The sequence below is a fragment of the Scyliorhinus torazame genome, chromosome 1, assembly GCF_047496885.1.
Source record: "Scyliorhinus torazame isolate Kashiwa2021f chromosome 1, sScyTor2.1, whole genome shotgun sequence".
NCBI lineage: Eukaryota > Metazoa > Chordata > Chondrichthyes > Carcharhiniformes > Scyliorhinidae > Scyliorhinus > Scyliorhinus torazame.
This window is the reverse complement of record NC_092707.1, coordinates 331,211,634-331,238,615: the sequence shown is the minus strand read 5'-3', so window position 1 is coordinate 331,238,615 and position 26,982 is coordinate 331,211,634. Positions and strand designations below refer to the sequence as shown.

The window sequence follows — 26,982 nt, the reverse complement described above, 5'->3', positions numbered from 1 at the left end:
ACGCTCTCCTCGTGTCTGTGTGGGTTTCCTCCGGGTGCTGTTTCCTCCCACAAGCCCCAAAAGATGTGCTTTTAGGTGAATTGGACATTTTAATTCTCCCTCAGTTTACCCGAACAGGTGCCAGAGTGTGGCGACAAGGAGATTTTCACAGTACCTTCATTGCAGTGTTAATGTAAGCCAACTTGTGACAATAATAAAGATTATCATTCATTTGCAAGGTTCTTATTTCCACATTGGGACAGTTTGACCCACCAATTTTAGTGTCATCTGCAAATTTGGTCTAGAACCTTCCATCCCTGTATCCAAATCGTTAATATAGATTGTAAATAGTTGGGGCCCAACAACCGAATCCTGTGGCACCCCACTAGTTACATCTTGCCATCCAGAAAAAGACCCATTTATCCAGACTCTCTGTCTGTCAGCCAGTCTTAAGTTAAGAAATCTGGTAGATGCTAACCACAACCCAAGTTCATATGTAACATCTATGCAATAATGGCATAACAATGAATAATTTCAGGAGATAATAGAAAACTGGAAAAGAATTAACATGGTAGACCATGCGGGGCCACACAATGCACTGGGTATAATCGGATCCTGCGTACAATCACGCACTGTGAATTCTCACTCACAACCCTTTGCCATGGCAAAACGTTAAAAGGAAGCAACGGCCAAGCTAGGGTTTCCTCCCCTGACCAGCACAAACACCACCCCACCCAATTCCTTGTGTGTGTGTGTATTACGTGTGTGCGCAGCAGGGGTGGTGGAGAACTGCTGGGATAATCAACACGGTTTACTTTCAACCGTGCTTGGCTGCTCAGTTAAAACTGACATTGTGAAAAGTCATGTAAACGGATTGCCCAGCCACCTTCCCACTTTACTGTTATTGCTGAGTTCTGGGAAGACTGTGGGCACCGATTCTCCGGAAAGATTTCGAAGTATGGAAGCGAGCGGAACTGTTGCGAGCTTGCGAGCTTCCTGGTGCTCGGCCCACCGAGGCCGGGAACGCTATTCAATGTTAATTGGTTCAATTAACAAGGCCCCACGTGCTTCACGCCGCCGAGTGGCCGGGACCGCACTTGCCAGCACCCCACCCCCCCCCCCCCCCCCCCCCCCCACCCCCTGGCAATAAGGTCGAGCAGCACTTAAAGAACACTTGCACAGACCAACCCCACTCAGCTCGCAGCCATGGCACCGAGACCACCGGCCCCATGATTCAGGGATGCAGATCTGCGGAGGCTCCTAGATTCGGTGGAGGCCTGGAAGGATGTCCTGTTCCCCCCAAGGGCAGCCAGTGCCGCCTGAAATAAGGTAGCAGCGGCCGTTAGCTCGGGCAGCGTGACCAGAAGGACTGGCCTCCAGCACTGGGCAGCACGGGTCAGTTGGCACCACATCCCCAGGAACCTTCCCCACCCCCCCGCAAACCAACCAGCCGCCCCCACCCCCCCATCTGCACCCCCCCAACCCACACTTCATACGCTCCCTCCTTGACCCCAATCCTCGCTTCACACTGCCACCCCCAGCACTGTGACCCCACACGTGAGCCTAATGATGCCCTCTCTCTGTCTCCACAGGAGAAGCTCTCCCACAATCACCGGGAGAGGGCCCAGACTGGCGGAGGGATGCCAGACATGAGAATTCTCACCACCTTCGAGGAACGGGCCGGAGGTGCCGGGGTGGCCGGGGACAGAGCGGTCACCAATGCGGAGGTCGGCGCACGCCGCAGGGGTGAGGATCCACTGGGCCCCACCCGGATGGACTGTCGCACGTGAGTTGTTATTGCCATACAGACTGACGCATCACTCCCATTGACCACATGATTCATTCCCCGGCAGGTCCTCCAGCCGACGGCACAGCCGATCCGGGGCGGCTCCACCCCTCCCTACCTCCCATGAGACCACCTTGGAGGAGAGCTCAGAGGATGCTACAGTCGATGCGTCACAGCTGTCATTCCCACGCACCTTAGTGGGAAATGTTACTGGAAAGGCCTCTGGGGTATGATCTGATGAGCACCACACCACTGCTGATGTACATCAGGTGGAGGTAGGAACCCCCAGGGCTGGGCCCCAGTCAAGTGTTGAGCCTGTGGAACCGGTTTACCCAGAGTTGATGGAGACGTTTGGGAGCGGCCGGGACATTCAGAGAGAAAAGTCAGTGTCACTCCAGCAGGTCCATAGCCGATTGGAGGAGTCCCAGAGGCTACGGGCACAAGAGATGGCACCGGCAATGTGTGGCACCGACATAAACACTGCTAGGGTGGCGACCACAGTGGAGAGCCTGGTGCACAATGTCGGCAGCATTAGTGAAGGTGTCCATGGCGTGGTGCAGTCGGTGACGGCCATGGCTGAGGGGCTCGGCAAACTGTCCACAGCTCAAGTGAAGACAGTTCCAGGCCAACCTTGATGAGCTGCTGTGGGACATGTCTCGCTCTCAGATGGGTGGTCGAGGCGCTGCGGAGCATGGCCCATTCACTGATCAGCATCACCAAAGGGTCAATACAATGGTGCAGACATTGGGGAGCCTCCAGGGCCGACAGAGCAACCAGGGGCAACCAGGTCTCATTCCAGCTGCGCCTCTGTCCGGAGGTGGCCCTCAGGACACTGGCTTAGAAGGGGAGCTGGGTAACAACCCGGACCCATCCTATGGACTGTCCTCCGGCCCCAGGGGACGCCCGCCAGGGCCATAGAAGGCCACAGGACAAGGTAAGCAGCTGGCTGCAACCACCTCTGATGTGCATCCTGGGGACACAACTAAACATAACGGTAGAGCAAGGAGGGCCAAGCACATTGAGGATCACTGAGGGGGGGGGGGGGGGGGGAAAGAGAGGAAAGAGATAGTGAGGCAGCACCATTGGCGAATGGGGCAGTGGTGTACACTTGTACGAGGAACAATAAAATAACCTCACCGCAACCAGCATGATGCCTCTGGCTCTTTGCAAGATGCGTGCCGACCACCAATCCCATGCCCGCCCCCCCACCCCACACGCCCTCCCCACGCTCACCCAGCAACGAACCTGTGCCTGGGGCCCATCCCCTGGATGTGTTTGGAGGTTGGCCGCCGCATTGTGGTGCTGCCTCCCGCAGTGTTCAAGCTCAGTGTCCATGCATCAAGATGTGATTGGGATGCTAGGCAGTGAGCACCACATGCTACATGGCCCGCCCACCCACGGGGACCCACTTGGGATGAGTGAAGTGCTCACCTAACCACAATTGCCAAGTCCTTGTTAGCAATAGCTTTCAACCACACGGCCAGTAGCCTCTGCGGTCAGTGGGAGTTATGGGTGGTCAGTGGGAGTTATGGGTGGTCAGTGGGAGTTATGGGTGGTCAGTGGGAGAGACCAACAGGGGCTAGGATTTCCCCCGGTATGGGAACACAGTACAGGGATCGACACGGTGGACCAGTGCACGCCTGGCCCTCACCCCCACCCCGCAGGGAACCCCCTCCTCCCCCATGTCAGCCCACTCCCGACCGGGGCTGGATATCCCCCCACCCCCACCCCAGAGCATGCCCACTGCCCCCAGGCTCATTTCCTTTGACCGATGATGGCTGCTGACCTCCTCAGCTCCCTGCAGCAGCCCACCACCAGGTTCACATTTTTCAAAAGGAGTACTGATCGGCAACAGCGTGACCACTTGCTGGAGAGGCCGATGAATGATGGGAGGCCATTGAACATGGGGTGGCTCCTTGTATGGAAATAGGGCTTAAGTGGTGATAACTGATTTCTCGCCACTCTGCGGCGAATTCCGGTTTCATCTATAAGAGCGGGTCGGTTGCATCGCACGCCATTTGGCGCCTGGAGCAGTTCTCGTTTTCCGCCTCTCCCTCGATTCACCGGCCTCGTGTCGCATGAGCGAGAGCGCAATAAAGCGGGAGAATTGCACCCTGTGTAAATCAAAGTCAGGTATGCAAGAAATTTATTTTTTTTAAAAAGGAAGAGTACCCAATTATTATTTTTTTCCCAATTAAGTGGTAATCTAGCGTGACCAATCCAGCTACCCTGCACATCTTTTGGGTTGTGGGAGTGGGACCCACGCAGACACAGGGAGAATGTGCAAACCCCACAGTGACCCGGGGCTGGGATCAAACCCGGGTCCTCAGCACCGTAGGCAGCAGTTCTCACCACTGCACCGCCCCTGTCAGCTATGCAATTCCACAAAAAATATTTCACAAATTTTATTTATCTGTTCCAAAAATAGTAGAACAATTTTTCAGTTTCCTCAGAGCCTCCACAAGAATACGAAAAAAACCTAAAATTCACATAGCAATGATTGGCATAGGTGAGACCAAGTTGTGATGCTTTGCGTACTGCTCTGACAACATGAAGGGTACAAGCACAGAGGGAGTGTAAGCTCAAGAAGCTGATGAACATATTGCAAAACTATCAAAGAAACGGATACGGTTAAATGCAAGAGGAGGAGACGGTCATTGCTATGATTAAGTATAAAGGTAGGAATAGGGCAGCACGGTGGCGCAGTGGTGAGCATTGCTGCCTCACGGCGCCGAGGTCCCAGGTTCGATCCCAGCTCTGGGCCACTGTCCATTCTCCCCGTGTTTGCGTGGGTTTCACCCCACCACCCAAAGATGTGAAGGGGAAGTAGATTGGACACATAAGTTGCCCCTTAATTGGAAAAAATTAATTGGGGACTCAATTTTTTTAAAAAACAATTTTAAGGCATAAAGGTAGGTGTGAATAAATCTATGATAAAACAACAAATTAATGGAACACAGATTCCGCTAAATCTATACGAGAAGATATTTAATATTCATTAAACAGGGGCTTGGTGAGAAATCATGATGGTAATGTGTTTAGAAATTAATGGTAATAAGCTCCATCAAAAACTTGGAAATGGCCAAGTCAATTAAAAATGATTCACCAAAGTGTTCAAGAATAGGTCTATAAAAGGTTCATAGTCAACAAGATCCACAATGGAACAAGTGGTAAAGATTGTAAATTAGACTAGATCTTTTCTGAGAGATGCATAATTTGAATTAAAAGTAGCTCCCATCACTTTAAAACATACCAAAGCAAGGGCAATGAGATGATCACTTGAAGACAAAGAGTAATTATTTACTTCAGGGTAAATGAACGCAAACAAATTTCCAAGTAACGATAGGTTAGGAGTAAGGGGATGATGCAAATGATACCATTAGGCCCACCCACTCCGGTGTCCAGAGACCAAAAGCTTTGCAGAATAAAACTTCATTTTCATCATTTCAAAACAACACAGTGGAGGAATGTGGGGGGGAACAAATCCTTTGTTTATCAGGATCATCAAGGCCAGTCTTAGAAGAAAAAAGGTGAGAAACAAAGGTCAGCTTTGTTTTTTAACAATAGTTTGCAGCAGGAGAAATGCAAACAAGTCAGTAGAAGCCCAAGCCACATTACTGTTGCAGTAATATTCGCTCCCTCTTCCACACGAGGGCAGTAAAGTGCTTTCCCTGTGAATCTGTGAGACGACGAACATTCACAGGAAATCTACATTTTGGTGCAGGATTTTTTTTAAATTAAGCATGGCGGTCAATGTGCTACGGTCAAGAGTCCCTAGTTCAGATGCAGCATAGATTGAAACATTGTGCTCTGCTGCAAGCTGCTTCTTAACCCTTACTGCACCGATTCAAAACTTTAATTTCTAATACTAAATTAAGTGACCATGCAGTTTTCTACTGTTTCTCCAACAGTAACTAATAGGGCAGCACGGTGGTTATTATTATAGAATTTACAGTGCAGAAGGTGGCACAGTGGTTAGCACTGCTGCCTCACAGGGCCAGGGACCCAGGTTCAACCCCTGCCTCAGGTGACTGTGTGGAGTTTGCACTTCCTCCTCGTGTCTGCGGGATTTCCTTCGGGTGCACCGGTTTCCTCCCACGGTCCAAAGATGTGGCGATGCCGGCGTAGAACTCGGGTGAGCACAGTAAGAAGTCTTACAACACCAGGTTTGTTTCAAACACTAGTTTTCAGAGCACTGCTCCTTCCTCAGGTGAATGAAGAGGTATGTTCCAGAAGCATATATATATATATATATATATATATATAGACAAAGTCAAAGATGCAAGACAATGCTTTGAATGCGAGCATTTGCAGGTAATTAAGTCTTTAGCGATCCAAAGATAGGGGTAACCCCAGGTTAAAGAGGTGTGAATTGTCTCAAGGCAGGATAGTTGGTAAGATTTTGCAAGCCTCAAAAAAATTGAGTCCCCAATTAATTTTTTCCAATTAAGGGGCAACTTATGTGTCCAATCTACTTCCCCTTCACAACTTTGGGTGGTGGGGGATGAATGTAATGCGACATGAATCCAAGGTCCCAGTTGAGGCCGCACTCATGTGTGCGGAACTTGGCTATAAGTTTCTGGAACATACCTCTTCATTCGCCTGAGGAAGGAGCAGTGCTCCGAAAGCTAGTGTTTGAAACAAACTTGTTCGACTTTAACCTGGTATTGTAAGACTTCTTACAGTCCAAAGATGTGCAGGTTAGGTGGATTGGACATGCTGAATTCCCCCTTGTAGCCAAAGGTTGTGCAGATTAGGTGAGGTTACAGGGATAGGGCAGGGGAGTGGGCCTAGGTAGGGTGCTCTTGCAGAGGGACCGTGCAGACACTATGGGCTGAACGGCCTCCTTCTGCACTGCAGGGATTTTATGATTCTACCTGTGCCATGTCTCTGTGGATTTGGCACCACGTGACGATGGAAGAGACCCGCTCCAGGTGGCGGTCAAGGTTACCACAGCCCTGAACCTTTACGCTTCAGGTTAATTCCAGGGCCCGTGTGGCATGTTCCAACCAACAGCCCACAAGTGCATCTGCGAAGTCACGGATGCCCTGTTTGCCCGGGCAGCTGGCTCTGTAAACCTTGACCTGGGTAAAGCCCAATAAGATGCCCAGGCATCCGGATTCTCCGCCATCGCCAGGATGCCCCAGGTCCAGGGGTAATTGATGGCACAATGTCACCTTGTGTGCACCAGACAGTCCGGAAGCGCCCTTCATGAACAGGAATGGGTTCCACTCCCTAAACGTTCAACTTGTGTGCGGCCACCACATGAACCTCATGCACGTGTGCGCATGCTCCACAGGGAGTCTGTACCACCTAACCTGCACAACTGGGGCAGTCAGAGATCCCCAGCATCTTCAAGGGACACCCCAGGATGGCCAATTGGCTCTCGGGGGATAAGGTTAAGGTCCTGGCTAATGCAGAGGCCGGTGACCGACGCTAAGACCCAATATAACGAGGCCCATGTGACCACCTGGGCTGTCATTGAGCAGTGTATCGGACTGCTCAAAAGACAGTTCCAATGCCTCGGCAGTTCTGGTGGTGCACTGCAGTACACCCCCCGAAGGGTCGCCCACTTCGTGGTGGTCTGCTATGCCCTCCACAAACTGGCACAGCAACGGGACAGCGTGCGGAGGTGGAAGAGGAGGAACGTGTGGCCTCGTCAGAGGAGAAGCCGGACTATGAGGGGCTCAAGGATGAGCCTGGGGAGGACCCACGGGAACTGCCAGAGGATGGAGGACAGATGGCGGCGAGGGTCTGGCCTTTCCTGCTTCTCATAGGACGTGGCTTCATCCGTTATCTTTCCCCTCTCCCTTTACTGCCCACTGCCCCCCCCCTCCCCAACCATTCTCTGCACACTTAGCACCCCACCACCACCACCCCTCAAATCGCCCTGTTCCACCCTCTCAGGGTCTGTGTTACATCACTCCAGGTGACGGGCCTGTGTTGGCACTATGAGCAGGTCAATATACAAGGCAGGAGGGTGATGATAACTCGCTGTGGTGCTCCTCAATCTATGCCGTAGTCTGACTCTTGTCTGTCTTCTGACTGTGCGCTCACATCCATCACCTGCACGCGATCTGGGGTTTGTTCGGCAGGATCGGCTTAAGAGCTGCTCCACCTTGTTAACTGGGAGGTGCCAAGCGGGGTCCAGGTGAATCAGCTGGCGGGACAACCAGTTCTGGCATGAAGCCAGTGGGGCAGCATTAAGTGCCCCAATTAATGTTAGATACCAGTGATGGCCTCACCAGGTCGGAAAGCACCCGGGAATTCCTGCTTGCTACCATACTTAGAAACTTTTCCATTAGATTGTCCAATATTTCGAATCCATATGACTCTTCTTCACAGAGCTAAAGAGAGGGAGAAATGGGATGAATTTTATAATGTTTAAGATCGAGTGGAGCAAGTGGATCAAAATGAAAGATCAAGGATAGGTGGGAGCTGAGGAGAAATTTGACAGATGTCATGGATCACGAGACAAAGGGAGTGCTAAAGACTACAGAAGGTACTGATAGTGGCATAAAAGAAAGATAGAAGAATTTGTGAATAACAGAATACGGGTCAGTGCTCTGTGAAAGCAAACTTAAGAAGACATGTCAGATGGCCTGTGCGGACGAAGGGAGGGAAACAATACTGTATTAAAAGAGGGGCATCAAGATGGAGAGGGGTCTAAAAGCTGTTGAACTCAATATAAGTCAAGAAGGCTGTTAAATGTCTAATCACAAAATGAGGTGCTGTTCCTCCAGTTTGCATTGGCCTGCAATAGAACATTGCAGCAGGCCAAGGACCGACTTGTTGGCATAGAGCAAATGGCGTGTTGAAAGGGCAAGCAACAATGTGGTTGGGGTCATGCCTGCGTACGGAGTGAAGGTGTTCCTCAAAATGGTCACCCTGTCTGCATTCACCTAAAAAGAGTATTTCGGGCCTTGAATGGTGAGGAGGGAAGGGGGCAGATGTTGCACATTCTGTGATTGCATGGGAAAGTGATGAGGAATTTCCCAGGATGTCATGGAGGATGTGTTTGGTGGCAGAATCATCATGCTGGAGTTGGCAGAAATGGCAGAGGATGATCCTTTGAATGAGGATGCCAAAATAGATTAAACTGAGGTAGAGAAACTGGGAGAATGGGATGGAATCCTTACAGTAAGCGGGATTTGAGGAGTTGTTGTCGAGGTAGGTGTGGAGTCGGTGGGCTTTTGGTAGACAGTCTATCACCAGAAATGGAGATGGGGTGGGTGGGGTCAAGAAAAGGAAGGGATGTGTTGGAGGTGGACTATGTAAAGGTGAGAACGGAGTGGGGGAAAAAAAGAGATACATTTTCCAGGTCCAGATGAGAGCATGAAGTGGCACCGATACAGCCATCGATGTAACCGAAAATGAATTGTAGGAACTTCCAGTGGCGGCTATGAAGGAGCAGGTTGCACATTTGGTGGCTCCCGCTTGGGTCGGACCTTTGGACCTTTTCCCCGATTTTTTTGTCGGATTTGACTCGGAGAATTGATGGTGAACGTAATTGTGAAGAGGAATCCTACATCAGTGCATGGAGAGGCGGACCAGGAGTGCTCGCAAAGGAAGAAATAGGCGAACAGAGAAGGCCTCGACTGAAGCTGCAGCGGGAGAAAGCATGGCGGGCAACCGGAGTCCTGGCTCGACGACGCAGCGGTCGACGGAGCAGCTGATGCAGCTCATACAGGAGGGTTTCGCCAAGCAGAAACAGGACTGCTTGGACCCGATTAAGGAATCAATTGCTCGGCTGGAACTTAGACTGGATGCTCAAGATCGGGCAATCCAGAAGTGGAGAAGGCACTGACCGAGCAGGAGGAACACCAAACAGCAGTGGAGTTGGAGGTGGGGTGCTGAGAGACCAGCAGAAAAGGCTCCAGGAGAAGGGGGAGGACCTAGAGAATAGGTCCCGCTGGCAGGATGAGAATCGTTGGTCTCCTGGAGGGGTCCGAAGGAGCGGACGCAGGGGAATGTATAGCGGGCATGTTCGAGAGGTTAATGGGGATGGGGACGTTCTCCCAATCTTGGAGGTGGACAGGGCTCACAGAGCGCGCGCGAGGAAGCCGCATGTAGGGGACTCCCTGAGGGCGATGTTGGTGAGATTCCACAGGTACCTGGACAAGGAGTGTACTTTACGGTGGGCCAGGCAGACACGGAGCTGTAAGTGGGAGAACATCATCCTGCGTATATACCAAGACCTGAGTGCGGACGTGGCCAGGAGAAGAGCAGGGTTCAACCAAATAAAGTCGACCCTTTTCAAGAAGAAGGTGAAGTTTGGACTGCTGTATCCAGCCAGTCTTTGGGTCACTTATGAGGAGCAACATTTTTACTTTGAGTCGCCCGAGGAAGCGATGGACTTAGCTAGAAGGAAAGGGCTGATAGCGGAATGAGATGTTTGAACTTTGCTGCAGAGTTCATGTTAAAACGTTTTTGTTTTTGGACTTTATCTGTAATGCCTCGGTATTGATTCTGGGGCTGCCGCATATTTGAGAGAGTTAAAGTTTGCATTTATACTGATGGGGGATGGAGGTGTGAATTTTAGATGTAGGTTTTTTTTTTTACTTTCTTTGTGTTTCTTTTGGTCAATTGGGTGGGGATTGTTTTCTTTTGCATATGTGTGTCTGAGCGGGGGGGGGGGGGGGGGGGGGGGGGGAGGGGGGAAACAATATTTGATTTGTCACATGTATTGGTATACAGTGAAAAGTATTGTTTCTTGCATGCTGTACAAACAATGCATACCGTACATAGGGAAGGGAGGAGAGACTGCAGAATATAATGTTACAGTTATAGCAAGGTGTAGAGAAAAGATCAACTTCATACGAGGTAGGTCCATTCAAAAGTCTGATGGCAGTAGGGAAGAAGCTGTTCTTGAGTCGGTTGGTACATGACCTCAAACTTTGGTATCTTTTTCCTGATGGAAGGAGGTGGAAGAGAGGATGCCCGGGGTGCGTGGGGTCCTTAATTATGCTGGTTGCCTTTCTGAGGCAGCGGGAATTATAGACAGAGACGATGGATGGCAGGCTGGTTTGCGTGATGGATTGGTCTACATTCACGACCTTTTGTAATTTCCTGCGGTCTTGGGCAGAGCAGGATCCATACCAAGCTGTGATACAACCAGAAAGAATGCTTTCTATGGTGCATCTGTAGAAGTTGGTGAGGGTCATAGCTGACATGCCAAATTTCTTAGTCTTCTGAGAAAGTAGAGTCGTTGGTGGGCTTTCTTAACTATAGTGTCGGCATGGGGGGACCAGTACAGGTTGTTGGTGATCTGGCTAAGAATTTGAAGCTCTCGACCCCGTTCTACTTCGTTCCCATTGATGTAGACAGGGGCATGTTCTCCACTACCCTTCCTGAAGTCGATGACAATCTCCTTCGTTTTGTTGAGGGAGAGATTATTGACGTTTGCAGCAGTTCACCAGATTCTCTATCTCATTCCTGTACTCTGTCACGTCATTGTTTGAAATCCGACCCACTACTGTGGTGTCATCAGCAGATTTGAAAATCGAGTTGGAGGGGAATTTGGCACACAGTCATAGGTGTACAAGGAGTATAGTAGGGGGCTGAGGGCACGGCCTTGTGGGGCACCGGTGTTGAGGATGATCTTGGAGGAGGTGTTGTTGCCTATCCTTACTGATTGTGGCCTGTGGGTTAGACAGTTCAGGATCCAGTCGCAGAGGGAGGAGCCGAGGTCATGGTCAGGGAGTTTGGAGATGAGTTTCATAGGAATGATGGTGTTGAAGGCTGAGCTGTAGTCAATAAATAGGAGTCTGACATAGGTGTTTTTGTTATCTCGGTGTTCCAGGGTAGAGTGCAGGACCATGGATATGGTGTCTGCTGTGGACCTCTTGCAGCGGTAGGCGAGCTGTACTGGATCAAGGCAATCCGGGAGGCTGAAGTTGATTCATGCCATGACTAACCTTTCAAAGCACTTCATGATGATGGATGTCAGAGCCACTGGACGATAGTCATTAAGGCACGCTGCTTGGCTTTTTTTTGGTACAGGGATGATGGTCATCTTCTTGAAGCAGATAGGGACCTCAGATTGTTGTAAAGAGAGAGGTTGCAGATGTCTGCGAATACCCCCGCCAGCTGATTTGCACAAGACCGGAGTGCTCGTCCGGGTACCCCATCCGGGCCAGTGGCTTTCCGACGGTTGACCTTCGAGAAGGCTGCTCTGACGTCTGTAATGGTGATCTCAGATACAAGTTCATCCGAGGTTTCTGGGTGGAGGGCTCGCTCTCACTGACCTCTTGTTCAAAGCGTGCATAGAATGCGTTGAGCTCATCAGGGAGGGGTGCGTTGAAGCCGGCGATTTTACATGCCCTCATCTTGTAGCCCATTATGTCTTGCAGACCTTGCCATAGTCGGCGGGGGTCCGTGTGGCTAGCCTGGGACTCGAGCTTGGTCCGGTACTGTCTTTTGGTATCTTTGATGGGTCTCCTCAGATCATATCTGGCTTTCTTGTATAGGTCAGGGTCGACTGACTTGAATGCCTCAGACCTAGATTTCAGCAAGCAGTGGATATCCCTGTTCATCCAGGGTTTCCGGTTGGGAAACCACACGGATTTGTTTCTTTGGCACACAGTCTTCAACACACTTACTAATGAAGTCAGTTACTGTAGTGGCGTACTCATTCAGGCTAGTCTTGCAAACCAGTTTTTAGATACTGACCAGTCCACTGACTCTAAGCAGTCCCGTAGAAGATCATCCGATTCCTCAGACTAACAATGCACAACTTTCTTCGACAGATTCTCCGTGGGAAAATGTCTGGCGCCATGGGCTACCAAGATCGCTGGGCGGGCTGGCTCACGGAGCGCAGTGGGGGGTGAGCACATGTTATGCTTGTTGAAGGGGACGGTTTGCATAGTGCTGTATTCAGGGGGGGGGGGGGGGGAACACTGTTCTGCTGACGGGGAAGGACTTTTGCTAGGGGACAAGAGGGAGGTCGGGGATGGAGGCTGCTTTGGGGGCGGGCCTGCGGATGCGTGGGGCGATGGCTGGAGACTGGCGCAAGAAAGGTGATGGCTGATCGGCTTGGGGGAGAGCCCCCCAACCAAGCTAATCACATGGAACATTAGAGGGCTAAATGGGCCGTTTAAGAGGGCACGTGTGTTCGTGCATTTGAGGTGAATGAAGGCGGACGTGGCAATGTTACAGGCGACGCAGTTTAGGGTAACCGATGGGATCAGATTAAGGAAGGGATGGGTCGGACAGGTTTTTCACTCGGGGCTGGACTCAAAGACTAGAGGGGTCGCGATCCTAATTAATAAGCGAGTGTCATTTGAGGCGGGAAGAATAGTTGCAGATGTGGGAGGCAGTTACATCATGGTTAGTGGGAAGCTGGAAGGGCTGCCGGTGGTGCTCGGTACGTGCCAAATTGGGATGATGTGGAATTCATAAGGAGGATGGTGGGGAAGGTCCCGGACCTGGATTTGCATAACTTGGTCATGGGAGGGGGGGGGGGGGGGGGGGGGGGGGGGGGGGGGGGGGGGCAACTTCAACACAGTCATTGACCCGAGGCTAGACCGGTCAAGCACAAGGACAGGCAGGGTGCCAGCAGTGGCAAAGGAGCTAAAGGGGTTTATGGAGCAGTTGGGGGGGGTGGACCCATGGAGATTTGAGCAGCCGAGAGAGAATGAGTTCTCCTTTTATTCACACGTGCATAAAGTGTACTCCCGGATCGTCTTTTTCATCTTGAACAGGGTTTTACTGGCGGGGGTAGTGGACACCGAGTATTCAGCGATCACGGTCTCGGATCATGCCCTGGGTGGACCTACAGGTGAGCAAGGAGGGTGGTCAATGCCTGTACTGGAGTTTGGGTGTCGGACCGTTAGTGGATGAGGTGGTGTGCGGACGGGTGAGGAAATGAATCCAGAACAAGCTGGAAATTAATGATACGGGGGAATTCTCGGCTGCAATGGTCTGGGAGGCGCTGAAGGCGGTGGTTAGAGGGGAGCTGATCGCGATACGGGCCCACAGGGAGAAGGTAGACAGAGCAGAGATGGATCGACTGATAGGAGAAATGCTTCAGGTCGACAGTAGATATGCGGAGACCTTAGAGGCAGGGTTTTTAAGGGAACATTGGAGGCTACAGGCGGAGTTTGGCTTGTTAACTACAGGGAAGGCGGTGGAGCAGCTGAGGAAGGAGAGGGGGGCGATATACGAATATGGAGAGAAGGCCAGCAGAATGCTTGCACAGCAGCTCAGAAAGAGGGATGCAGCCAAGGAGATTGGGAAAGTCAGGGATGGGAACCTGGTCGGGGATTCAGCAGGGGTTAATAAGGCGTTTAAGGAGTTCTATAGCAGGTTGTTTTGAGTCGGAACCCCCAGCTGGGTTCCCGAAGCTGGATGAAGGGTTGGTAAAAGGGCTGGGGGCCCCGATCGGGATGGAAGAAATAGCAGAAGGGCTGAAGGCCATGCAGGCGGGTAAAGCCCCAGGACTGACGGGTACCCGGTGGAATTTTATAAAAAGCAGCTGCTGATGAGGACATTCAATGAGGCAAGGGAGAGAGTGGCGCTTCCCCCGACGATGGCACAGGCCACGATCTCACTGATCTTGAAGCGGGATAAGGACCCGGAGCTATGCAGGTCCTACAGACCGATCTCCCTACTACATGTAGTAGGGCAAATGTTGGCCAAACTCTTATCCTCTAGGATTGAAGACTGCGTACCGGACGTGATTGGGGAGGACCAGACGGGATTCGTTAAGGGTAGGCAGTTGGTGGCCAACGTTAGAAAGCTGCTGAATGTGATCATGATGCCCCCAGAAGGTAGGGACGTAGAGGTAGTGTTCGCAATGGATGCATGGAAGGCATTTGATCAGGGGGAATGGACCTATCTGTGGGAGGTGCTGGGGCGGTTTGGGTTTGGACGGGCTTTATCGACTGGGTTAGGCTGCTGTATCAGGCGCCCGTGGCGAGTGTACGGACGAACAGGTTGACATCGGGATATTTCAGGTTGCACCGGGGGACGAGGCAGGGATGTCCCCTCTCCCCACTGCTGTTTGTGCTGGCCATAGAACCGCTGGCAATTGCGCTGGGAGCCTCAAGGGGCAGGAAGGGGCTGGTCCGGGGAGGGGTGGAACACAGTCTCACTAGACGCAGACGACCTGCTCCTATATGTTTCAGACCCACGAGAAGGGATGGAAGAAATTATGAGGATTCTGGGGGGGGTTTGGCCGGTTTTCGGGTTATAAATTGAACATGGGGAAAAGTGAGATGTTCGCGATGCAGGCAAGGGGGTAGGAGAGGCGATTGGGGGAGTTGCTGTTTAGGGCGGTAGGGGGAAGCTTTCGGTACCTAGGCATCCAGGTGGCGCGGGAATGGGAACGGCTACATAAATTAAATTTGACCCGACGAGTAGACCAAATGAAGGGAGATTTCCGAAGGTGGGACGTGCTCCCGTTATCACTGGCTGGGAAGGTACAGACAGTGAAAATGACGGTCCTCCAGAGATTCCTGTTTGTGTTTCGGTGTCTCCCCATCTTTATTCAAGAAAATGAATTTTAGGACTGGAATAAGGAATGTTCCACATACCCCACAAAAGGATAGGTATAACTGGGGCCCATGGGGGTACCCATAGCCATACCTTTTATTTGTCAGAAGTGGGAAAAGTTAAAGGAGACATTATTTAGTGACAGAACAAGTTTAGCCAGGCAGAGATTAGTGGTGAGCAGGGATTATTCGGACCTCTACTCAAAGGAATATAGAACATACAGTGCAGAAGGAGGCATTCGGCCCATCGAGTCTGCACCGACCCATTTAAGCCCTCACTTCCACCCTATCCCTGTAACCCAATAACCCCTCCTAACCTTTTTGGTCACTAAGGGCAATTTAGCATGGTCAATCCACCTAATCTGCACGCCTTTGGACTGTGGGAGGAAACCGGAGCACCCGAAGGAAACCCACGCACACGGGGAGAACATGCAGACTCCGCACAGACAGTGACCCAAGCTGGGAATCGAACCAGGGACCCTGGAGCTGTGAAACCACTGTGCTACCCATTGTGCTACCGTGCTGACCGATCTGTTTTTATTTCAGATCGCAATGCTTGGTCTTCATTAAAATTAACTTCACTTTTGGGTCCTTACAGCCAGCCAACAGAAGAGAGTTAACCCCATTAGTCTGAGTTTGAAGTACAGTCAGAGGGTAAAAATACAGGATAAATTTTAGCCATCAGTCAGTATTCCCCAGAATTGATCATGCAAGGTTCACATCATGCGATTTTCACATGGGCCTTGACATAAGTGGCCAGAGCTCTCACCAAAAACAAGTAGCAGACAAAAGACTTATGCGAACTGGGGTCCTTTCCAGTTGCAGAACCCCATCTGCAATTTTCAGTGCCAACGTTTGGACTGCAGACCATGTGGAACTAGGGGTGGAGCAATCTAACCAGTGGTCAGTAAAGGAAGTGTTGCAGGCTGCTCAAAAACAGCTACTTTTAAGTACAGTACGAAGTCTTACAACACCAGGTTAAAGTCCAACAGGTTTGTTTCGATGTCACTAGCTTTCGGAGCGCTGCTCCTTCCTCAGGAAGCTAGTGACATCGAAACAAACCTGTTGGACTTTAACCTGGTGTTGTAAGACTTCGTACTGTGCACACCCCAGTCCAACGCCGGCATCTCCACATCATGACTTTTAAGTACAGAAGTGATTTTTGAGAGTGTGAAGGGAGAGCGAATTATAACTTTGGACATCATTTAAAAACAAACCTGTTGTGTGAGTCTAACAGGAATTCCATTTTTTAAACATCCGTGCATTGACTTTTGAGTGGTGCTTACCTTCAATGCTGCCATCTGATAAACCATCAATCAGGGACTCTGCAGAGGGATCCACTGGCCCGATGAGCTCTGATCCATCGTGAACTTCACCATCCTAAAAAATAAAATTTAAAATGTAACATGGCAAAAGAAAAATCCACATATTTTCATACAAAAGTTTTTTTTTAAGAAAATGAACAGCCAGGAAGCCATTTTAGATCCTTGCATACAAGGCTCTCTAACCAAGAGGGCAGGCTCTCCATCGGTGCTCTTCTGGAACTGGCTGGGGGGGTCAACTTGTCTGAAAATCAAAAACCTGTATGGGGAGTAAAACGGCTCTATCGGATTGATAATAAATCTCTTTGGTGTCTCGGGATCTTTCATGTTTAATTGAAAAGGCAGACGAGGCCCTTTTAGTTTTATTTAACTTCCCCTTAGTGTAGTTGACCAATTCAAACGATTGCAACTTCAATCCCAAACTGGTCAGCATATGAAGTCGCTGATTAATGCTGTCAGTGGAGTGACAGCCATACCCCTTCGGCATCTGTACTCGCAAATCACTCTCTACCCCAATTTCAGCAACACAAAACACTTGAACAATGTTGAAATATTAATATTTGCAAAGAAAACACTAATAATGAGAAAAACCTTGGAACTGTTGACACTAAGAAAAAGATGAGGAAAATCATAAAAGATAACTGCAAAAAGAGTAGCATTGATTAAACACTTGTGTGTCGGCAGCTTATACTTTAAACCACTGAAGTGAACTGCCCATTTTATTCATTTTTTTTAAAAATGCATTTTATTACAAACATATATCAAAACAGGTTACAGCGAACAAACACCCCGGGAAACATGCTTCACTACAATCAACTATACAGTCTGTACAGATTTTTCCCCTTTTTCACCCCCCCCAGTGATGAACAGCCCCACAGACACGGTCACAAACATCCCCCACCTTTCCTCAAACCTCTCTGAAGAGCCCCTTAACTCATATTTTATGTTCTCTAATCGCAGGAAGTCGTACAGGTCACCCAACCAAGCTGCTGCCCCCGGTGGCGATGCCGACCGCCACTCCAGCAAAATTCGTCGCCGTGCAATAAGAGAGGCGAAGGCCAAGACATCAGCCTTCCTCCTCTCCATGAGCTCCGGCATCTCTGAAACTCCAAATATCGCTACCAAAGGGTCCACCTCCTCCTCCACTATCCTGGCTAAGACCGCGAACACTCCCGCCCAGAATTTTCCTAATTTTTCACAAGCCCAAAACATGTGCGCGTGATTCGCTGGTCCCCACCCACACCTTTAGCACTCATCTGGTACCCCCTGAAAGAACCCACTCATTCTCGCCCGAGTCATATGCACCCTGTGCACCACCTTAAACTGTATCAGGCTCATCCTTGCACGCAGAGGTCCCGTTTACCCTGCGCTGTGCTTCACTCCATTCTCCCCAATTGATTTCCCCTCCCAACTCCGCTTCCCATTTCTCCTTGACCTTCACACCCGCTCACCTCCCTGCTCCCCCAGCCACTTGCATATATCCCCAATTCTTCCCTCCCCTTCCACATCCGGGAGCAGCAGTCGCTCCAGCAGGGTGTATCCCGGCAACCTAGGGAACCCCCTCCAATGCCCATTTTATTCTTAACTCAACTGAAAATCCCACTTTACAATTTATACTTGACAGTGCCCCTGAGGTAGGCATTCAATTCACCCAGAACCAATGCAAAATGATTTTAGCTAGAGGGTTTACTTTTGTTCTTTTCCTTTCCCAGCCTGGTAACTTTCAACCCTAGAACTGTCCTTCATAGGGAGAGGATTTTATGGAGATTCTCCCTCTAGTGCAAGTTATGAGAATCTTGCAGCCTAATTTTAAATATTCACAAATTTGATCTTTTCAATTCAAGCACATATTCCCACCCACATTTCTGCATGAACCAGAGAGATTAGCTGCTCCTTCTCTCTGATACTGACGGACAAGACTATGTCTTGGAGTTTTCAGCGATACCTTAAAAACCTTTGTTTCTCAAAGCCAGTCTCTATGGCAATGTAAATCACATGGGCCTGGTATCCAGATTAAAATGCTGGTCATCTATTCTTGAGATCGTAACTCGCTTTTATCTTGGAAGTAAATGGACAGTTTAAAACATAACTGTTTACAATGTTACATTCTCAACAACCCCTCGAAACTTTGGTGACCAGCAGTCCAGCTACTGTAAACACAGATGCTGCTGCAAAAACAAAAACGCTGGAAATCTAAAATAAGAACAAAAGGAAAAGCTGGAAAAATTCAGCATGTCAGGCAGCATCTGTGGAGAGAAACAGTTAATGTTTCAGGTCAACGACTTTTCAACAGAACTCAGATGCTTATGCCATTGTCTTAAAGTGTGAACACATTACACCTAAATAACCACGGCTTCCCCTTGATCTTTAAAGGCCACGTCACCCAGCCTGTTGTTAGGCAGACTTGAGAAGAGGTCACATGACCCCTTTCAATTATCCTAATTTAAAAAAAATTAAATTTAAAGTACCCAATTCTTTTTTCCCCCAATTAAGGGGCAACTTACCATTTCCAATCCACCTACTCTGCACATCTTTTTGGGTTTTGGGGGTGAGACCCACACAGACACGGGGAGAATGTGCAAACTCCAAATGGACAGTGACCTGGGATTGAACCCGGGTCCTCGGCGTCGTGAGGCAACGCCACTGTATAATTATCCTAAATTAAAGAGACAGTCCCAAAACATTACAATCTTATAAACCCCATATTTGTGACAATAGATTGACTATTAACCTGTATGAGAACACAATTCAGAAAATGCCACCGAAACCTTAGTGCCTGCAATAATTTATCTGGTCACCTGGTGGCACCCAAGTGTTTTAAATCAACCAGGCACAGATAAAGCAAAGTGCTTGGCTTGAAACTTGTCTAATCTATTCACCAGCAAGATCAGCCAGTTATATGAAAACGTAGTTTCTCATAGGAATTAGAAGCAGAAGTAGGGTAATTCAGCCCTTTGAGCCTGCTCTGCCATTCAATCAGTTGTTCTTCCACATGGATAAAATAGCTCAATTACCACCAAGTTAAATTGCCACCTTGAGATCACTGGAGGTAATTTTAAACAAAACCAGAAAACGCAGTAAAAGCTCAGCAAGTTTGACAGAATTCGTGAAGAGAGAAACAGGATTCACATTTCGAGTCCGTATGACTTCTTCAGAACTTAATTTTAGTCACTTCAGCGATATTGCAAAACAGTCAATAGGCAGCCCATTCAAACTCTCTTCACATTTTCACTGAAATTCGATTGAAGTTAATGTAAATTAAAAATAAAGAGATGTACAACAGGTCGCTGATTAGGTATCAGCATTTCACACTACTGAAGTCAAAATGACTCTCGATTAGTCATTCATGTGTATTAATTCAACTCCCTCATTTTATCAAAAGTGCCAGCAACCAGGGGCGAAATTCTCCGGAAACGGCGCGATGTCTGCCGACTGGCGCCCAAAATGGCGCAAATCAGTCGGGCATCTCGCCGCCCCAAAGGTGTGGAATGCTCCACATCTTGGGGGGCCAAGCCCCAACCTTAAGGGGCTAGGCCGGCGGCGGACGAATTTCCGCCCCGCCAGCTGGCGGAAAAGGCCTTTGGTGCCCCGCCAGCTGGCGCGGAAATGACATCTCCGGGTGGCGCATGCGCGGGAGTGTCAGCGGCCGCTGACGGCATTCCCGCGCATGTGCAGTGGAGGGAGTCTCTTCCGCCTCCGCCATGGTGGAGACCGTGGCGAAGGCGGAAGGGAAAGAGTGCCCCCACGGCACATGCCCGCCCGCGGATCGGTGGGCCCCGATCGCAGGCCAGGCCACCGTGGGGGCACCCCCCAGGGCCAGATCGCCCCGCGCCCCCTCCCAGGACCCCGGAGCCCGCCCGCGCCGCCTTGTCCCGCCGGTAAGGTAGGTGGTTTAATCTACGCCGGCGGGACAGGCATTTTAGCGGCGGGACTTCGGCCCATCCGGGCCAGAGAATCGCGCCGGGGGGGGGGGGGGGGGGGGGGGGGGGGGGGCCCAACCGGCGCGGCACGATTCCCGCCCCCGCCGAATATCCTGTGGTGGAGAATTCGGCAACCAGCGGGGGCGGGATTCACGCCAGCCCCCGGCGATTCTCCGACCCGGCAGGGGGTCGGAGAATCTCGCCCCAGATTCCAGAAGTCAAACATGCATTTCAAATAAATACACATGCATTCATTCATATAAAGTCAGCCAGTCTAACAGGGGGGAACAAAGAACATAAATGTTAAAAATATTTGGATGCAACTGTTACATTTTTTTAAGCAGTAGTTAGCGATAGATAGCCTTTGCTCTCCTAAAATGATGCCCAGCTCTCACAATGTCTCAGTAAGAAAGTAACTTACTAAGAAGCATTAACTTGCTCTTGGTCAATAGTGCAGAGCATACAGCACTGATAAAAAACACCTCATTACTCTCAAAATCGAAAATTGATCACGCGTAACAGGCTGGTTCAAAAGTAAAAATAAATCTGAACTAAAAACAGAAAATGCTGGATAAACCCAGCAGGTCTGGCAGCATCTGTGGAGCGGGAAACACAGTTAACGTTTCAAGTCCATTTGGCCACTGGCCCGTAGTTCTGGGCCTATCTTTAGATAGGCCCTTGTTGAACAAGGGTTTAACATTTGCAATTCACCAACCGGAGTCCAGGGAAGACTCGAAAATTATGACCAATGCTTCTGAAATTTCCACTCTCGCTTCAATCAGTATCCTTGGATGCATCTCAGCCAGTCCTGGCACCTTTTTAACTCTTAAGTACATACATCCTGTCCAATACCTCCTCTTTATCAATTTTAAATCTTTCTAGTGTCTGAACTATCTCCTCTTTCACCATGACCTACGCAGCATCTTTTTCCTTGGTAAAACAGATGCAAAATATTTATTTACTATCTCAGCCATGCCCTCTGCCGCGACACATAAATCTCCTTTTTGATTCCTAATCTGCCCCACTCTCCTTTTACCACCATTTTGCTACCTACATTCCCACAAAAAAAGAATGCAAAAGTCTTTGCCAGCCTCTTCTCACACACTCTCATGTGCTTTTTCAATTTCCCTCTGAATCTTCCATAATCAGCCTGATTCTTGGTTGTATTATCCATCTGACATCCTTATCAGCACAATTTTCTGCTTCATTTTAATATCTATATCTTTCGTCATTCATGGCTCTATGGATTTGCTTTTCCTACCTTTCCCCTTCATGGGCGTATACCTTAACTGTGCCCGAACCCTCTCTTCTTTAAAGGCCGCCCATTGTTCAGTGGCAGTCTTGCCTGCCAACCTTGGATTCCAATTTATTTGGGTCAGATCCATTCTTTTTTTTTTTTAATATATTTTATTAAAGTTTTCAAACACAATTTTTCCACCTTACAAATCAACAAAAAAGATAACACAATAACTAATAAATAACATAATTTAAATAAAATAGTGATATAACAAAGTAACAAAAAATAGTGCTCCCCCTTCCACCCCAACCAGAACAAAACAGGTTGCCCCCCCCCCTCCGGGCTGCTGCTGACGATCTATTTTCCCTTAACGTTCCGCGAGATAGTCAAGGAACGGTTGCCACCGCCTGGAGAACCCCTGAACCGATCCTCTCAACGCAAACTTCATCCATTCCAGTTTTATGAACCCTGCCATATCGTTTGTCCAGGCCTCCACGCTGGGGGGTTTCGCTTCCTTCCACATGAGTAAGACCCTTCGCCAGGCTACCAGGGACGCAAAGGCCAGAATATCGGCCTCTTTCGCCTCCTGCACTCCCGGCTCATCCGCTACCCCAAATATAGCTAACCCCCAACCTGGCTTGACCCGGACCTTCACCACCTTTGAGATCACCTATGCCCTCCCCTCCAGTACCGGACACGACCAAAACATGTGTGTGTGGTTCGTCGGGCTTCCCAAGCACCTCCCGCACCTGTCCTCCACCCCGAAGAACCTGCTCAGCCTCGCTCACGTCATGTGTGCTCTGTGTAGAACCTTAAATTGTATCAGGCTAAGCCTGGCACACGAGGAAGAGGAATTTACCCTACTTAGGGCATCAGCCCATAGACCCTCCTCAATCTCCTCCCCCAGCTCTTCTTCCCATTTTCCTTTCAGCTCCTCTACCAACGCCTTCTCCTCCTCTCTCATCTCCTGATATATTTCGGACACCTTGCCCTCCCCAACCCATACCCCCGAAATCACTCTATCCTGGATTCCCTGTGTCGGGAGCAGCGGAAATTCCCTCTCCTGTTGCCTCATAAACGCCCTCACTTGCATGTATCTAGAGATATTCCCCGGGGGCAACTCATACTTTTCCACCAGCACTCCCAAGCTCGCAAACGTCCCGTCAATAAACAAATCTCCCAATCTCCTAATTCCTGCCCGATGCCAGCTCTGGAACCCTCCGTCCATCCTTCCTGGAACACACACCTATGATTGTTCCTGATCGGGGACCACACCGAGGCACCCGTCACACCCCTATGTCGCCTCCATTGCCCCCAGATCCTTAAGGTTGCCGCCACCACTGGGTTTGTGTTATACCTTTTCGGGGAAAGCGGTAGCGGCGCCGTCACCAGCACCTTTAGGCTCGTTCCTTTACAGGACGCTATCTCCCGCCTCTTCCACGCCGCCCCCTCTCCCTCACTCATCCACTTGCGAACCATCGCCACATTGGCGGCCCAGTAATAATCGTCCAGATTCGGCAACGCCAGTCCCCCTTTGTCCCTGCTGCGCTGCAGGAACCCCCTCCTTACCCTCGGGGTCTTCCCTGCCCACACAAAACTCATAACACTCCTATCTATTTTCTTAAAAAAGGCCTTAGTGATCAAAATGGGGAGCCATTGAAACACAAAAAGAAACCTTGGGAGGACCATCATCTTGACCGCCTGCACTCTGCCTGCCAATGAGAGCGGCAGCATATCCCACCTCTAGAAATCCTCCTCCATCTGCTCCACCAGCCGCGTCAGATTAAGTTTGTGTAAAGTTCCCCAGCTCCTGGCTACCTGAATCCTCAAATATCGGAAGCTCCTTTCCGCTCTCCTCAACGGCAGGTTGTCTATCCCTCTTCCCTGATCCCCGGGGTGTACTACGAAAAGCTCACTCTTCCCCCATATTAAGCCTATATCCGAAAAATCACCAAACTCCTTCAATATCTGCATAACCTCTGTCATCCCCTCCACAGGAGGTCAGATCCATTCTTACCTCACTGAAGCTGGTTGTCCCCAGTTAATTGAATTCTGCACAATTTGGAATTGAAATCTTCCTCTTATATCATTTCATTAAAACAGAACAATGGAATTTTTTCAACAACAACAAACAAACTGCTTTGAATTAAGAGGAGTAGGATATTCTAAAATTCTAGGGGGTGGATTGGCTGGGAGATTAGTGCGGAGGTTCAGCAGGCGATGGCTGGATTTTTACATTTCCAGAGCAAGAGCTTTGATGCTCAAAAGTAAGGTTCAAATTAATATTGCCGATTAAACAGATACATTAATACTTGCTGCAGACTCCCCTGTTGAAATAAAATCCATGCAAAATGCATCACATCTACATTTGTTTCAAAACAATAGCTCCAAGTTTACTCCCTGCAATCCAAGATGGAGGGGCCTTCCAGATGCAGTCAAGTGTATAAATAATGCAGTCTTTAAAGCTGTATGGAAAAAGGCTGAAGGAACAATAAAACGTTGTTCTAAACGTGCATGACTTGTGATCTCTTCTTGTAGAAGTCCTCACTTGAACACCAAAAAGGGCATTTGGTGCAAAAATTGACAGCTAAATATTAATAAAAAGCCCCAGCCATTTTATCGCTTTCATTGTCAGTAGCATTGCTTATCTTTACGGAAACTGAAGTTGCCGCACAACTGCCAAATCTTGGCCTGCAATGTCGTGCAGGCACCCAGGACATTTGTGATCTGCGGTCACATTAAAAGAACAGATAGTTTGCTTTATTGATTTTCTGTACACTGACATTGTGATCAAAGGCTGAAGCATAAGTGGCACAGAAACAAAAAGGACCACATTAAAAATTAAGATCCATCATCTATTGTAACATCCAAAAAGGATTTAACATTTCCATTTTTATTAACGCCGTTATATCCCCAAGGTGACATGGAACACAACAGAACAATTGCAAGAGAGAGACACCCGTGACAAGATTTTAGTGACTTCCTTTCATGATAGATATAGCCGATGGTTCCCAATGATCATCATCACCGCATTGTACACCTTGGTGATCCATACAACTGACCACTGCAGCCCAGCAATCACATTCAATAACACACTTTTTCTGACTCTGACCTCTTCTGTTCGCTCTTGACCCACATCACCATCCATGGGAAATCATGCTCAGCAAATCTACTGGAATTGTTCGAGGATGTAATGAGGAGAGTTGATGAGGGGGAGCCAGTGGATAGACTTTCAGAAGGCTTTTGACAAAGTCCCACGTAAGAGATTAGTGTGTAAAATTAAAGTGCATGGGATTGGAGGTAATGTATCGGGATGGATGGAAAACAGTTTCAGTAAAGATAAACAATGCTACTGACAGGAAACCGTGTAGGAATTAATGGGTCTTTTTCTAAATAGCAGGCAGTTACTAGTGCGGTATCACAGAGATCTGTGCTAGGACACCAAATGTAATATCTCCAAATTTGCAGGTAACACAAAGCTGGGTAGAAGAGTGAACTACAGAGGTGCGTCAGTGTGATTTGGACAAATTGAGTGAGTAGGAAAATGAATGGCAGATGCAGTATAATTTGAAGAAATGGGACGTTATCCGCTTTGATAGCAAAAACAGGAAGGCAGATTATTATCGGATTGGCTATAGATTGAGAGACAGGAATGTGCAACAAGACCCAAGTGTCCTTGTACACCAGTTGCCGAAAGCAAGCATGCAGGTACAGCAGGTGGTAAAGAAGGCAAATGGTATGTTTGCCTTCAGAGCAAGAGGATTCAAATGCAGGAGCAGGGATGTCTTGCTGCAATTATACAGGGCCTTGGTGTGGCCACACCTGGAATATTGTGTGCAGTTTCGGTCTCCTTATCCGAGGAAGGATGGTTCTTGCTAGAGAGAGAGTACAACAAAAGGTTTACCAGACTGATTCCTGGGATGGCGGGCAGACTGATGTAGGAGAGATTGAGTTGGTTAGGATTATATTTGCTGGAATTTAGAAGAATGAGGGAGGAATCTTATAGAAACCTATAAAATTCTAACAGGACTAGACAGTGTGGATACAGGAAGGATGTTCTTGATGTCAGGGGAGTCCAGAACCAGAGGTCACAGTCTAAGGATATGGGATAAATGAGTTAGGACTGAGAGGAGGAAAAACGTCTTTACCTAGAGACAGATAGCAAATTTGCTACCACAGAAGTAGTTGAGGCCAAAACATTGTATGTTTTCAAGAAGGAGTTAGATATAGCTCTTGGGGCTAAGGGGATCAAAGGATATGGGAGGAAAGCGGGAACAGGTTACTGAGATGGGTGATCAGCAATGATCATAATGAATAGCAGTGCAGGCTCGAATGGCCGAATGGCCTACTCCTGAACACCATGCCACCAGTCATCTCTTCAACTTTACTTCTCTCCGACTTCCGGGTGCGGCGATGACCAGCTGAGTCGCACGTTTCGGCAGCTCCCTGTGAAACGGACTTTTGGGCTCTTGATAGGAGCCCCAACGGCAATTTTGACGGCTAAAAACACTGTGCGGTAAACCAGAAGGGAATCCCCCCTGGATACGGATGGAAAAAGGAGGAGAAAGTGGCCAGATTGCAGTGGATCCTTTAGAACAGCGGCAAGGAAGGCAAGCAAAAACCAAGATGGCGTCGGAAGGTGGCAGTTTAACATGGGGCCCTGAACAACAAGAGTTCTTGAAATGCTGTGTGGAAGAGATCAAAAAGGAAATGAAGAAAGAGCTGTTGGCCCCGATACTACAGGCGATCGAAGGGCTAAAGGAGGAACAAAAGACCCAGGAGCGGGAGCTTCGGGTCGTGAAGGCAAAGGCAGCCGAGAATGAGGACGACATACAGGGCCTGGTGGTGAAGACGGAGACGCAGGAGGCACATCAGAAACGATGTGTGGAAAGGTTGGAGGCACTGGAAAACAACACAAGGAGGAACAACCTGAGGATTCTTGGTCTTCCTGAAGGTGTGGAGGGAGCGGACGTCGGGGCATATGTGAGCACGATGTTGCACTCGTTAATGGGAGCGGAGGCCCCGGCGGGTCCGTTGGAGGTGGAGGGAGCATACCGAGTGATGGCGCGAGGACCGAGAGCAGGAGAAATTCCCAGAGCCATAGTGGTGAGATTCCTCCATTTTAAGGATAGAGAAATGGTCCTTAGATGGGCGAAGAAAACTCGGAGCAGTAAATGGGAGAACGCGGTGATCCGCGTTTATCAAGACTGGAGTGCGGAGGTGGCGAGAAGGAGGGCGAGCTTTA

At 49.3% G+C, this 26,982-nt stretch overlaps 1 protein-coding gene across 1 annotated transcript in view; it reads right to left on the bottom strand.

Moving 5' to 3' along the window:
• Positions 1–26,982, bottom strand: part of rps6kc1 (ribosomal protein S6 kinase polypeptide 1) — a 225,286-nt gene that overhangs the window by 156,106 nt on the left and 42,198 nt on the right. The window contains exon 5 of the mRNA XM_072508923.1: positions 16,545–16,638. Coding sequence (XP_072365024.1) covers positions 16,545–16,638 — 94 coding nt within the window. The remainder of the gene's footprint in view (positions 1–16,544; positions 16,639–26,982) is intronic.